Below are 13,728 nucleotides of genomic sequence, written 5' to 3' on the forward strand. Positions count from 1 at the left end.
AATTATTGTGACAGGCCTAGGTATGGCCAAACTTTGGACTAATCCCTAATCACGATACTACCAAATATTGTCATTTTACCCAGTTATAAGGCTTTTAAATAGTATATTCTGTAAATTAAAACAAAATGATACTGGTAAATTCTTTTTTTTTACAGTTCTAATGTGTAAAATTCGAATAGTTATGTTTATTATGCTGACCGTAGCCAGCAATTAGCAACATTACAATGTTAAACAATTGAGTACAGAGTAACGTACCTTCATATTAGAGGCCTCGGTCTCCAGTTTGTTGAGGTGGTTCGAGTTGTCCTCAAGCTCCTGTCTCAGGTTGGAGTTCTCCATCTTCAGGGCCTCCACTTGCTTCAGCAGCTGATCATAAGATGCTGCAGCCATCTTGGACTACCTCTTGACCTGTAGACGGCAGAGACGACAGAGTCTTAAGCAGCTGGTTTAAAGCAGCTAATCGGGTTTAATTAAACTACTTTTTTGGCCTGAGTGAAACCCCTGACAGCTCTGCTGACAGCTGAACGGAGAGATACAGCAGAACAGAGAGAGATAGAGCAGTAAAAAGAAGGGAAACAGAGAGACTTAATGTATCTAATGACGGGTGAAACAGATGTGCCTTAAAGATACATTCACAACCAGTGCTAAAACAGTCAGTCTGCACTGTAATAAAGCACAGTATACTCTACAGATAAGCACAGGGTACTGACTTTTTTTGACTAACTTGTCATTTCTTGCCTTAAAAAAACAAAAAACACATTGCTTGCCATCAGGCAGCAGACAGGGTTAGTGTAAATCAAGCAAAGCAGCCAATCAGGCTGCACACGGCTGAACTGCTGACCTACTTGGAGGAATTACAGAATTACATGGCAAACAAAAACAGTGGCGAGTAAAGGCAAGTCTGAGAGCTAAAGTGAAGAAGAACCTGTTTCGCCTTTGGCAAAAAGTCAAAGATACTCTCATCCCATTTGTGTTCCCTGTTATTATGCAAAAATGATAATTCCTGAACTCCAGATCAGTAAAACCTGGAGTACTGAACAACTGCCAAGACAGTTAATTATTATGGTGATTAATGAAGCACAAATAGCACTCAACAACAGCAGAAACAATCAGGTACCGTATTTTCTGTATTTTAATAAACAAGGCACAAACAGTTTAATTGGGTGAGTAAAAGCGCTTCCATTTGTTTACAGTGAGCTTAGATTTCCAATAGTTTTTCTAAGGGTGAGTTTTCAGTGAAGTTTCTCCAGCATTAAGGCTGGGTGCAGCAGCATTAGTTAACTAACTGCATTTAGCGCTAACTGCATTTAGCGCTAACTGCAGCGCTAGCAGGGCGTAAATGACGCTCGATAGAGCTACATTAGCTAGCAATTTGCCACACATAACTTGTTTTAGCAAGGCAAACACACAGACTACAGTCCAATATCCTCACCTCTGAACAGTGAAAGAGCTAGCGCTGCGGTTAGCAGCTGATGCTAATGCTGCTGCACCCAGCCTTAGTGCTGGAGAAACTTCACTGAAAACTCACCCTTATAACAGCTGACTGGTATATATTTGATATATAAGGTGCCCCACATTATAAGGCACACTGTCAATTTTTGGGGAAAAAGATCATGGACAATTAAGAAGACTTTTAGCAGGTTTAGCAGACTCTTAAACATTCCGTCTATTTGACAAACACTCCTCACTAGGCCAATCACTAAAAGTTTTTTTTGTTTGTTTGTTCGTTTGTTTGTTTGGACGATAAGCTGTCCAAGAGATAACTGTTATAAGCAAGACATTATTTCAAGGGAACTCTTTGTGCTACTGATATAACAATAAATAGCAAATAATACAAGTAAATCCTTTTGAAAAGCTGCTGACTGCTTAATTATTTAGTATATCCAGACAGAGAAATTATACTAACGCTGAAGTGAGCAAAAATGATGGATTAGTAGAGGACTCTAAAGGGTGCTTTGCTAGAACACAGTGGTAAAAACAAAGGATTACACCTGGATTGAGCTACAAGAAGCTTTTTTTTTTTTCCATTTGATTAAAATACACCCACTGAACTGGATCAAGACATCCCTTCTCTTTCGTCCTCGTGTCCAGCCCACCAAGCAATAGGTGAATATATTTTCTGTTCAAGATTACAGATCAGCATTATTACTCACTATAAAACACATCAGGGCTTCTGTTTATGTTCCCCTGCCCTTTATCCAGCCTTTATACAAGCCTCACATGATTAACCCCCATCTCCAAATCAATGAGAGTTAATGAGAGTCAGGAGAAGAACTGTAAAATCACACTCACGTGACTGGCGTTAGCACAGGCAGCGGAGAGGACTGCCCCCTGGCCATTTCCACCAACTCCACACTCTGAGCTCCACTAACAAACAGCAATCTCACAATGGAAAGAGACATAAATCCAGAGCGCGGAGGAGCCCGGGCCGGCTCCCGTAACGAGACGAGCGGTATTTTTAGTGCTGCTGTGGTGAGAGAAATCTGGGAAACATCTAGTGCTCCGTTGTCACTGAATTACGACTGACGCGTTAAACATCAGCTCGAGTGCTGGCTGGATTCCTATCAGAGCAACTGCAGCGTTTCTCCAGCTTACAGAGCTTTACAGGAGCTTACACATTTACCTTACTGCTACAGCGCTGTCGCTACACCTGCTCTGAAGCTCCAACTAATAGGCTTGGAAAAGATCCATGAAGCAAACCTTTATACAGTCAACTTATCATTAAATATATGGACATACTGTAGGGGCAATCATTTTTGCTGCCCTCCTGAAACACATTCAGCATTGGAGGACTATGACAATACTGTTAGTACAGGAGGAGGAAGAGGAGAATAAACAAGAGAAAGGGAGTGCTGTCATATTTATTAAGGCCTGTATGTTCAGCTGGAAAGCCTCGATGAAAGCTAAGAGGTGGTGGATGGTCAGACGTTAAAAAGAGATTAGAAAAAGTCACTACCATTCATAAAAGAAAATTGGATTTAATATGAATATCTTTGTAAAAAAAAAACGCTTTGTATTAAGGGCTGCAATGATAAGTCAGCATATTTGACAATGCTGACTATAGAAATGTATCGATTAGGGGTGTAAAACAGTACAAAAAAATTCACTGTTCACACAGTGTAGAACAGCGCCATCAAACAACCACGATGAGACAGCTCACTAGAGAACGCTAGCCAGTTAGCATCAATCAATCAATCAATCAACCTTTATTTTTAGGCGGGAAAAACATTGTATGTTGCTGAGCATTTACAACATCAAAGGGATTGAAAACATTTAATGATAAATTAGAAATAATAAAAAAAATTGATAGTAAAAAAAATAAATCAACATTAAATATATATATAAATTAAATATATATGTAAAACAGAAAATTCTAAAATACCATAGAAAACAAATTTGACACATAAAAAGTAAAAAAAAAAACGTATGAAATATAAAATAAGTAAAAAGATAATAGTAAAAGTAAAGTAAAATGTTGAGAACGATAAGAAATGATTAAATGAATAATATAACTAAGAACAAGAACAAAAAAATAAAACATTAGAATAAAAATATATATAAATATGGAAATATAACTACGCGCCGCGGACAGTCAATTAAGATTCTTTATAAAATTAAGGTTGTTCCACAGCATCGCTTAAAAAGGACCACTGGAAGCACCTTTATATTTAGGAGTATTCCCATTACATCACACTTGTTTTGCACTTTGCGCTTGACTAGCCATCTTACCCACCATGCAGAAGATAAGGCGGCACCGAAAGATAACCCACTCAAAATAGCTCATGCGAGTTTTGTGAAGATCCACACAATGTTCAGAAGCACATTCATTTCTTGGCTTTTCATATAAGCCTTACCATGAACTTAATTTATCTCAATTATAAATAAAATGAGCTATTATTTTCACAAGCCTCCTTCTGTTACCATAATTAGAAACGCAATTAGTTCTATATACAGTTCTGGAAAAAAAAATGCAGAACATGAGTTCAGAAATCAATATTTGGTGGAATAACCCTGATTTTAATGACAGTTTTCATGCATCTTGGCATCATGTTCTCCTCCACCAGTCTTACACACTGCTTTTAGATAACTTAATGCTGCTTTACTAATGATGTAAAAAAATCAAGCAGTTCAGCTTGGTTTGATGATCAGCTTGTGATCATCCATCTTCCTCTTGATTATATTCCAGACGTTTTCAATTTGGTAAAATCAAAGAAACTCATCATTTTTAAGTGGTTTCTTATATTTTTCCAGAGCTCTATATCCGTCCATACCATACTGCAACTAATGGCAGCACTTTACAGAAGGCTTGGGCTGATCACACAAGCTGAAGCAGCCAAGTGCCACAGAAATCTGCTGACACATATCTGCTGACACACATTCAGAGAATAAACAGTCAATAGAGGTAGAAATGTTCCACATTGGGGACGCAATCCACAGTGTCCAATATAGTGTACTAGAATACAAATCAGAAAATCAGTCTTTAATTTATTTACAAAGCGAGAGCAAAGCAATGCAGCTTTAGCAGCTAAAATGGTCGACGCTGCAACAAAAGGTGCTGGAGGTTTGTCTCTCCTCTTGCGCCCAGCATCAAAAACAGAAGAAAAAAAGACAAAAAAAACGACACGAAGAGGATTAGCCCTGTGCCTCATGAATATTTAATTGGGTTTGTAATATACATCTTCAATTCAGGTTTTATATTCAAGGCTTCCCAATCAATATACGAGTGCATCTCAAAAAATTCGAATATCATTGAAAGGTTACTTTATTTCAGTAATTCAGTTCAAAACATGAAACTCATATATTAAAAATATATATATTAATTACACACAGTGATCTATTTTAAGCCTAAGTTTTTTTTCTTTTATTGATACTGATGATTATGGCTTACAGCTAATAAAAATCCAAAAATTAGTGTCACAGAAAATTAGAATATTATATAAGACCAATTGGTACTTTTAACAGGGTGGGCAGTGTGCCAAGTCCTGCTGGAAAATGAAATCCGCATCTCCAAATAAACCATCACTGATCATCAGTAAATTTTACATTTCATTTAAAGGAAATCAAGGGAGCAGAGTCTGGAGGAAGAGTGGAGAGACACACAGTCCAAGCTGCTTGAGGTCTAGTGTGAAGTTTTTCACAATCAGATTTCATTTTCCAGCAGGACTTGGCCCACAGCCCACACTGTCAAATGTACCAATTGGTCTTATATAATATTATAATTTTCTGAGACACTGACTTTTGGGTTTTCATTGGCTTTAAGTCATAATTATCAACAATAAAAGAGATAAACTCTTTAAATAGATCACTCTGTGTGTAATACACCTATATAATATATGACTTCACATTCTGAACTGAATTACTGAATTGAGATGCACTAGTAGGGTACCTTGAAAATACTGGAATCCATTTTACTGTACGGATGTGGACATTGGCTTTTGGTATTCTTTCTGGACACTGGAAATGCCAGAACTACAGCTGTGCCCAAGACAGTTGGCACCTACTAACTTCCATTAAGCCCTAATCCCTGCATGGCTCAGTGCAGTCCAAGAGATCAGAGATGAACATCAACACACGAAGCCACCAGAAGCAACGAATATTTTGAGTGTTAGCAAAGCTTTGTAAGTACCACACTGAGTTTATAACATTTGTCTTCAACATTCAATTCAAACCAGTCAAGATATCACCTTGGAGATAACCAGCAAACCACCAAACCATTAAAACTCAACCCAACCATGTTTACTGAAGTATACCTACTCAAAAAATTACTGAGTCAACCTCAACCCCAATGATTCTTCAATTTCTGGCTGTCCAATTGACCAATAAAAGTATCCTGAAAAAACTGGAATCAATTCGGCTATATATTCAAAACTATATTTAGAGTATTAACAGAGATTTATTGGTTAAGTTGGGTTAACATGGCTATAATAAATGCTTATATATAAATGCTTAACAAATCACAGTGTCAACCTCAACCTCAATGATTTTTTAACCTTAGGCTGCTAAAATGATCAATACAGGTAACCTGCAAAAACTGGACTCCATTTTGCTTTGGTATCTTGCTGGTATGGCAAGCCAGATCCTAAAAAACCCTGCAGTCAGATGCCCTTCCCATCTGTCCACAAAGAGTGTGGGCAACTATATGCTCTGCATAGATCCCAGAGATGACAGACAAACCATCAAGCCACCAAAATATATATTACATTGGGTTTATAATGTTAGTCATCTTCAACGTTCAGTCAAGTCAGCCAAGAAATCCACCTTGAAGAAAACCAGCAAACCAGAAAACCACCAGCATTTTGAGATTTTGAGGATAAGCAGATTCTCCTGAATATTTTATGATATACATCCTCTTCAATTCATGTTAATTTGAGTATGCATGTACCAAGAACCACTGAGTCAACCTTGACCTCAATGATTGTATCTCAAGATGCCCAACTGATTAACACAGGTAACCTGCAAAATCTGGTATCCATTTTGTTGGATGGCTTCTAAAATGCTTTTGGTATCCTAAAAACCCTGCAGTCAGGCTCCCTTCCCTTCAGTCCACAAAGACTGTTGGCAACTATTTCTTTCCAATAATCCCTGCAATATGCTCTGCATGGCTCTGTATAGTCCTGGAGATAACCAGCAAACCATTAAAGCATCCACAGTCAGCAGTGTATTTCAAGGATTAGATGAGACTCAATAATATATTTCATTGGGTTTTCAGGTTGAGGTTGATTCAGTGATCCTTTAAGCAGTTAAACCCATGTTAACCAACATTCATTAAAAAAAACTCAAGTATAAATGCTTCAAGAATCAGTGAGTCAACCTCAACCTCAACGATTCTTCAATCTCAGGCTCTCAAATTGATCAAGACAGGTAACCTGCAAAAACTGGAATCCATTTTGCTTTTGGTATCTTGCTGGTATGGCAAGCCAGATCCTTAAAAACCCTGCAGTCAGTTGCCCTTCCCCTCAGTCCACAAAGACAGTGGGCAACTATTTCCTTCCATTAAGCCCTGCAATATGCTCTGCATTGCTCTATATTAGCCTGGATATACCAGAGCCAGAGTGTATTTCAAGGATAATTCCAAATAAATGCTGAAATACAGCTAGAATAAAAAAAAAAAAAGCATCCACCATCTTGACACATCTGCTTTGTGCTTAGCTAGAGCATCGCTGGTAAATCAGCACTGTAGACCCCAGCACCAGCCCCTCTCCCTGCCACCATCTTGGCATCTATTAAATCTCACATTTCTTGATGATAATCTACAGTCCAAAGGCGTATATTTTTTTCAGTTTTATTCTGACAGTCCTTTTTCTTTTTCCACCATTAAATCCTATAAAAACCCAACAGAGCCTCTTTTCCTTCTACAAAAGCCCTTAATTCTCACAGCCCCTCAATGATGAGGCAGGAATCAGTGTATCCCTGCACATCCCCCACACCCTGCCTGCCCGTCTGCCTCCCTCAACAAGCAACCACCAAAACAAAAGGCTTAGAGGAACCGCCTCGCTATTCACACAAACCGCACCGTTCCCTCTCCCGCAGGAGCCCGACCTAATCCCCACCAAAACACGGATACGGTTACGGAGATGCCGCGACCTTACGCTCGCAGTGTCTCGTAAAAGCAAGCGGTAAACGGAGAAACCTACCCCATGTCGATGCCAGTGACAGCCTCCATCCCATCTCCCCTTCAACTGTGTCATTTGCACGGGAGCCAGCATCCAGCCAGCCCGGTCACATGGCCACGGACGTGAGCCAATCAGGAGCCGCGCTTCCCCAGGCTGGTGGTGCAGTGGCTGATGCTGGCTGGCCTGCTTCCAGCCCTGAGCACAGCTGCTTCCTCCCCCCGACTCAATTACGCAGGGGGAGAGGAGCGGGTGGCGAAACGCAGGGGGGAGGCAGAGGGGTGACGGGTCACAGTGCCTGAAGGTCGTATTAGAAATGGAGCAAACGGATCAATACGGCACGCCCAGCGATGTGCGGATAACAGCCCAGCGCTAATTAAGACCGAATGCAGCAGCAATAGTACTGTAATAATAATTAGGAAAATTATGGTGTAACAAGCACAACTAAATAACTAACTAATGTACAACTAACATTTTTGAACTGGTTTGCCATATTTGCACCAACAAAATAAGGTTCCAGAACCAATGGGAACCAACGAATACTAGGTTCTTCAGCAAGAACCGTGACCACTTCAGTCAGGCTTCACTGCAGTCAGGTATTAAGGGACAGTAAAGACACTCTACTGAGGTACAGCATTAGAAGGATTATAAGGAGTTTTCAGTGAAGTTTCTCCAGCACTGCAGCTGGAGCAGTATTAGCATTAGCCGCTAACTGCAGCACTAGCTCTTTCGTCATTCAGAGGTGAGTATATTAGACTGTAGTCTGCATGTTTACCATGTTTCATCTACATGAGATGAAATGCTAGTTGAGAACGCCCTGGGTTACCGGAACACTCAGAGTTCCTTAGTATACCGCATTTAATAGCATTTGGTAGCATTAAGTGCTGCTAACCGCAACTCAAATATTGGAAATCTAAGCTTATAATAAATAGATTGGTGTAGATTAACATCCTGTGCTCGTTTTTTTGTTTGTTTGTTTACTTACTTTTGAGCAGTGGAACTGTACAATACTTTTTGTCCAATTCTCCTAACCTTACTAAAGTTCTTGTTGCTGAATACAATCAAATCCTTACAGAGGACTTTTTTTAGAATCAAGTAGAAAGTCTGCTCTGAGCAGCATAGACACTTACTCCAAGCAAAGCAGGATAAACTCTTTTGATACTTTCGATTTCCGAAGATACTTATATCCATATATCATATTCAGTCCTAATAAAATTACTTTTTAACTGCTGGTGTAACTGTATTTAATCCAAGGTCTTTAAAGGACACTGAAGCGTAATCAGAATGTATTCATTAATCAGCAGCATTTGCATATATTTGAACAGTTGATGAGCCGACACCACATGACCTCTCTCTTGTGTGTACACTGGAGAAAAGTCATTTGTATGGAGCTACACTTTAACAGTTCTCTGGAGCTGTGATGCAAAACACTCTGGTACAACTGGTGCTGTGAAAACATTTGTCTAGTATTTGCAGTATGGTTGTGACCATAATTACACTGTATATAAATTGTAGAGTATATAAACATACCTTCAATCACTAGCATTATCTGGCTAATATATCAGATTAAACTGCCCTTTATCAGCAGTTTAGCTGTAATAAAAGAAGTATATTGATAGGTGGTGTCAGTCCAGTTCTTTTGATCCGCACCCAAGTGCGATTTCACACCTGCTCAATTGAACCGGACTAAAGTACAAACCAACCAGAGTCTGTTTTAACCGAACCAAATAGTGCTGGTTTGAAAACATCCTTAATAGATCAGAGGTTCTGAGATTAACTGTACTGACTGGTCCTATCTATACCTAAGGCAGGGCAATATTGTAAAAAAAATAAAAATAAATAAATAAATAATAATAATAATAATAATAATAATAATAATAATAATAATAATAATAATAATAATATAATAAATAAATAAAATATTCTTCAAATCTGGAGCTTCTATATGTAAAGAAATCCCCACTTTTCCACCAAATTAATTTGATTAATTTTATTATTCTCTCAATAAGACATGAGCAATCTCCTCAGGCAGACTTCCATCAATCACACAGGAAGTCCAGCAGAACCAATCAGATCAAACCAACATGTGCTCTAACCCCAGTCAATAAATGATGTTATGTAATAACAAAAGTTTGGGAGAAGGACCACGCCCGAACTCTACGTTCTAACTCCACCCCGTATCAATCAACCGTCCTATAAATACCTCCCCTAACTAACTATCTCTCGTGACGAAAACTTCGCAACCCACCTCCTCCCCAACAACCCCCTTTTTCTACTCTTCCACTTCTCATTAAATAAAAAGGGGGGGATATAACTGCACGCTTCTTCAGCACGCAGTTCAGAACTCCAGCCCAAATTTCCCCGAGTTCCCTCCCCTTTTTCTTCCTCCTTTTCTACTTCTATAAGGCGTGGTCCGCACTTAGCAAACTGTACCTGAGGGAAATTTAAACTCCCCCCCCTCCTCCCCCCCCAAAAAAAAACTCCTATAATGCCAAAAATGCCAACGCAGTGGGATGATGGAGCAGAGTAAAGAGATGTAGCGTTAATCAATATATTTATATTATTTTTATATTAACTATTGCTCTTTGTTTAAAGAATACAAAAATGTATAGAAATAAATTCTCATTTTATGGTTTGTTAAATTTTATAGTATTTTACTTCAAATATTTTTGCTACATTTTTACTTTAGAAAAAAAATAGACTCCAAATAATAATAATGTAAGCTTTGTAGTGCACTAGGGGTGTAACTTATCGTATTGTACACGATAATATCACCAACATTTTTGAACACTGTGAATGATATTATACCCTGAAATATCGTTTTTCATTATATATCTACTAGAGACAGATTATATCTGTCCAGTAGAATTTATTTTACTTTAATTCTGGATATATAGAGATATTTGGAGTGCATTATTATTAGTATTATGACATTCTGGATCATTCTTCTGTTACAAATCTGATAAAATTATTGTATTTTTTGATATCTCAGTTGAGGGTGTGCCATATCATGCCTTATCGTATGCAATACTAAAATTATATATATATTTTTATATTTCTTATATTTTGTTGCAGTAGTATTTTTTTTTTTTATTCAGTGTTTTATCATATCGCCAAGAGCATCGTTACCACGAAAATACCATGAAATATTGTGATGTTATTTTAGGGCCATATCGCCCACCCCTACTACAAAGCTTACATTAAAGCTTACATTATTACTGATTGGTTGCGTTAGACAATGCATATTAATATAAGAATATCAGTCATACTCAAAACTACTATTTTCACCCAATTTCTACATAAAGATCCTCATTATAAAGGCTGTGTACGTCATGCAGTGTCTGTGCGCCCCATTTTCTCCAGGCTGTGAAAGGGTCCATGCGTGTTCTTTGTTTTTCAGTGTACTGGGGGTGTTCTGTAACGGGCCCGACCCGGCGCTGTCCGTGCCGTTCGGCCCCACGGCCCCTTTGTGTTTGTGAGCATCACGGCTAGTGTAGCAGAACTTTCCACCCAGAATCAGAACCTTAAGAATTACAGCCGCTGAATACGGCCTTGTCAACATTAGACACTTTCAATGGCCTGGATTTCTGGAGCCGAGGAGCTGAATGGGCGGCCGGGAAGGAGGATGTTCTCTGGTGGGATTTTTTTTCTTTTCATGTAAATTAGGCCTGAGTCTCTGAAAGACTTGAAAATGAACATTGGCAGAGACCCTTGTTCAACAGTCCTCTCTCAGAGCTGCCCTCAATAGCACTGTCCCACACTTCAGCCCCTGTGTGGGAAAAACTTCAGTGCTGAGAAAAATTTGCATTTTTGATAACTGATAGATTAAAAAAAAAAAAAAAAAAAAAAAAACATTTATGCAATCAATTGAGTCTGTACATAAAATATTTTTTTAAATATTTTCTTCAATTTTAATAAATAAAAAAAAATATTTTTTTTAAAGGATATAAAGAACAACTAATAAACTAATTTCTTCCAAAAAGTCAAAATGATTGATTTATGGTTATTCCCTGGAATTCATAAACAGTTTTCAGTTTCCACATGGTTGCAATAAAAAGTAATGGGTTTATTTTAAGTATTTTGATCATAATATTGTGAATTATGCTATTATTAAGACTAATAAAGTAATATTAATTGCATTAACAGAAAACTAAGGCATCATTTGATGTTATTATATTTAGGACCAGGTACCAAATTTATTTATTTTTATTTTCATTAATTCTTGACACTTTTTGACAGTATGCAAATTTGCCATTGCATAAACTAAATAAATGGCATATTTATTAACATTATAACATTTATAACATTTTTTATTGCTTTCTTAAAGAAAATGCATTTACAAAACTACAATTTAGAAATACATTTTGAGTAACGAACATTTTTAACATCCCAACAAAAATACCACCAAAACTTAATATTGCTCATTAAAATTGTATACATTATTCTTCAGTTTTTTCACATTCTCCGTATGCAATATTTTGTTTTAAACTTCTACATCAATTGTCAACAGTACAGTACTGATTGTTTATTGTTAGTGTTTATGAAAAGACTGATGTAAGACAGTCAGATCCCACTAATCTGATTGGATAAAATGTAAAAAAAATAACTTTTTATTTTTCTGTCTTCTACTATTATCTACAGTATCACAATATATCCCAATATACTGAATCTCACCAAAACACATCCCTAGTAATAAGAGTTATATCTGTTAGTAAAGCTGGCCAAGTGTTGTAATCCACAGTCTAGAAATTAGTCTTGATTAAAAAGATCGGACTGTATTCAGGTCTCTCTACTGTAAACATCTCCCACAGTCATGCCAGATCACTTATTAATTTAACACATATAATATTAATTTAACAACATTATTACAGAACCTGAGGTCTAATCCTCCTCAGAGCGCTGAATAAATGAGAAAAACAAGTCGAATCTCCTCAGAAACCTCTGATAAACATGCAGACCTTCAAAAGCAGTTTAATCTAATCTCCTGATCCATCACCGGCCACATCTGTCCGCAGAGGAAGCCAGGTTCCACCACCAGCAGCGGTGATCATTCAGATGCAGGAGGTGTTGAAGTTCTGTCACACAAACACCAAAACACTCTGAGCTTTCTACAGTGCAGCAATTAATCACTGCAGAGACGCCTGCCTCAGCAAAACACACACAATCATTACCCTCCCTCATTACACTCTCCAAAACTTTACTGCTCAAGTTCTCTGATGTGAAGCAAAGCCTAGTCCTGTGGTGTGTTCACAACTGAACTTTTAGTCTGATTAATTCAGTAGTGATATCCTGCCCTACAAAACAACCACAGAACCCTGACATAAGTTATAATGTAATGTATTTTTTGGCCTGTTGGGTGCACTTAAAATCCTTAAGTTTTCCCAAAATCGACAGTGTGCCTTATAATCCAGTGCACTTTATATATGAATTCTACCAGTCAGGTATTATGGAGCTGTAAAGCCACCCTGCTGAAGTACATAAGGGTTATAAGGGTGAGTTTTCAGTGAAGTTCCTCCAGCACTAAGGCTAGGTGCAGCAGCATTAGCTGCTAACCGCAGCACTAGCTCTTTCACCATTCAAAGGTGAGTATATTGGACTGTAGTCTGCATGCCTGCCGTGTCAAAACAAGTTACGTGGGACGAAATGCTAGCTGACATTAGGCGCTTCCACCAGCTTCCCCATTATAAAGAAAACAGTGTCGATTAATGCACCTTATAATCCGGTGCCTAAAGACCAGAAAATGGACAATTATTGATTGTGCACCTTATAATCTGATGCACCTTACAGTCAGAAATGTACTATATACTATATAGTGAAGAGTGCATAATTTCTGACAGTTTTGTTTATGGGCTTTCACTACAGTCGGGAAAATTAATTAGCATGACAAACCACACAAGCATTTCTGGACAAGCTGAGAGAGACAGAAGCATCACTGAAGAATGTGGACCGAGAAACATTAAAGGATTTTACACAAATACACAGTTCTCACAAGTGTTATTCTGCAACACTTCACCAGAGTTACATAGTGCAGTTAGCAGAAGTTGACAACATTTCATAGTATTGCTTTAATTCAATTCTGCACTTTTAACATTTATCAAGGAAAAAGGTAAGAAAGTTC

The 13,728-nt window shown here is 37.9% G+C and overlaps 1 protein-coding gene across 1 annotated transcript in view; it reads right to left on the minus strand.

Annotated features, from left to right (window-relative positions):
* The window catches only part of apc (APC regulator of WNT signaling pathway), a 42,412-nt gene extending 34,692 nt beyond the window's left edge, over positions 1 to 7,720 (minus strand). The window contains exons 1-2 of the mRNA XM_022680883.2: positions 7,635 to 7,720; positions 256 to 408 (exon numbers count right to left, since the gene is read on the minus strand). Coding sequence (XP_022536604.2) covers positions 256 to 390 — 135 coding nt within the window. The 5' untranslated portion in view covers positions 391 to 408; positions 7,635 to 7,720. The remainder of the gene's footprint in view (positions 1 to 255; positions 409 to 7,634) is intronic.
* Positions 7,721 to 13,728: the final 6,008 nt, after the last annotated feature.

This window comes from Astyanax mexicanus, chromosome 20, assembly GCF_023375975.1.
Source record: "Astyanax mexicanus isolate ESR-SI-001 chromosome 20, AstMex3_surface, whole genome shotgun sequence".
NCBI lineage: Eukaryota > Metazoa > Chordata > Actinopteri > Characiformes > Acestrorhamphidae > Astyanax > Astyanax mexicanus.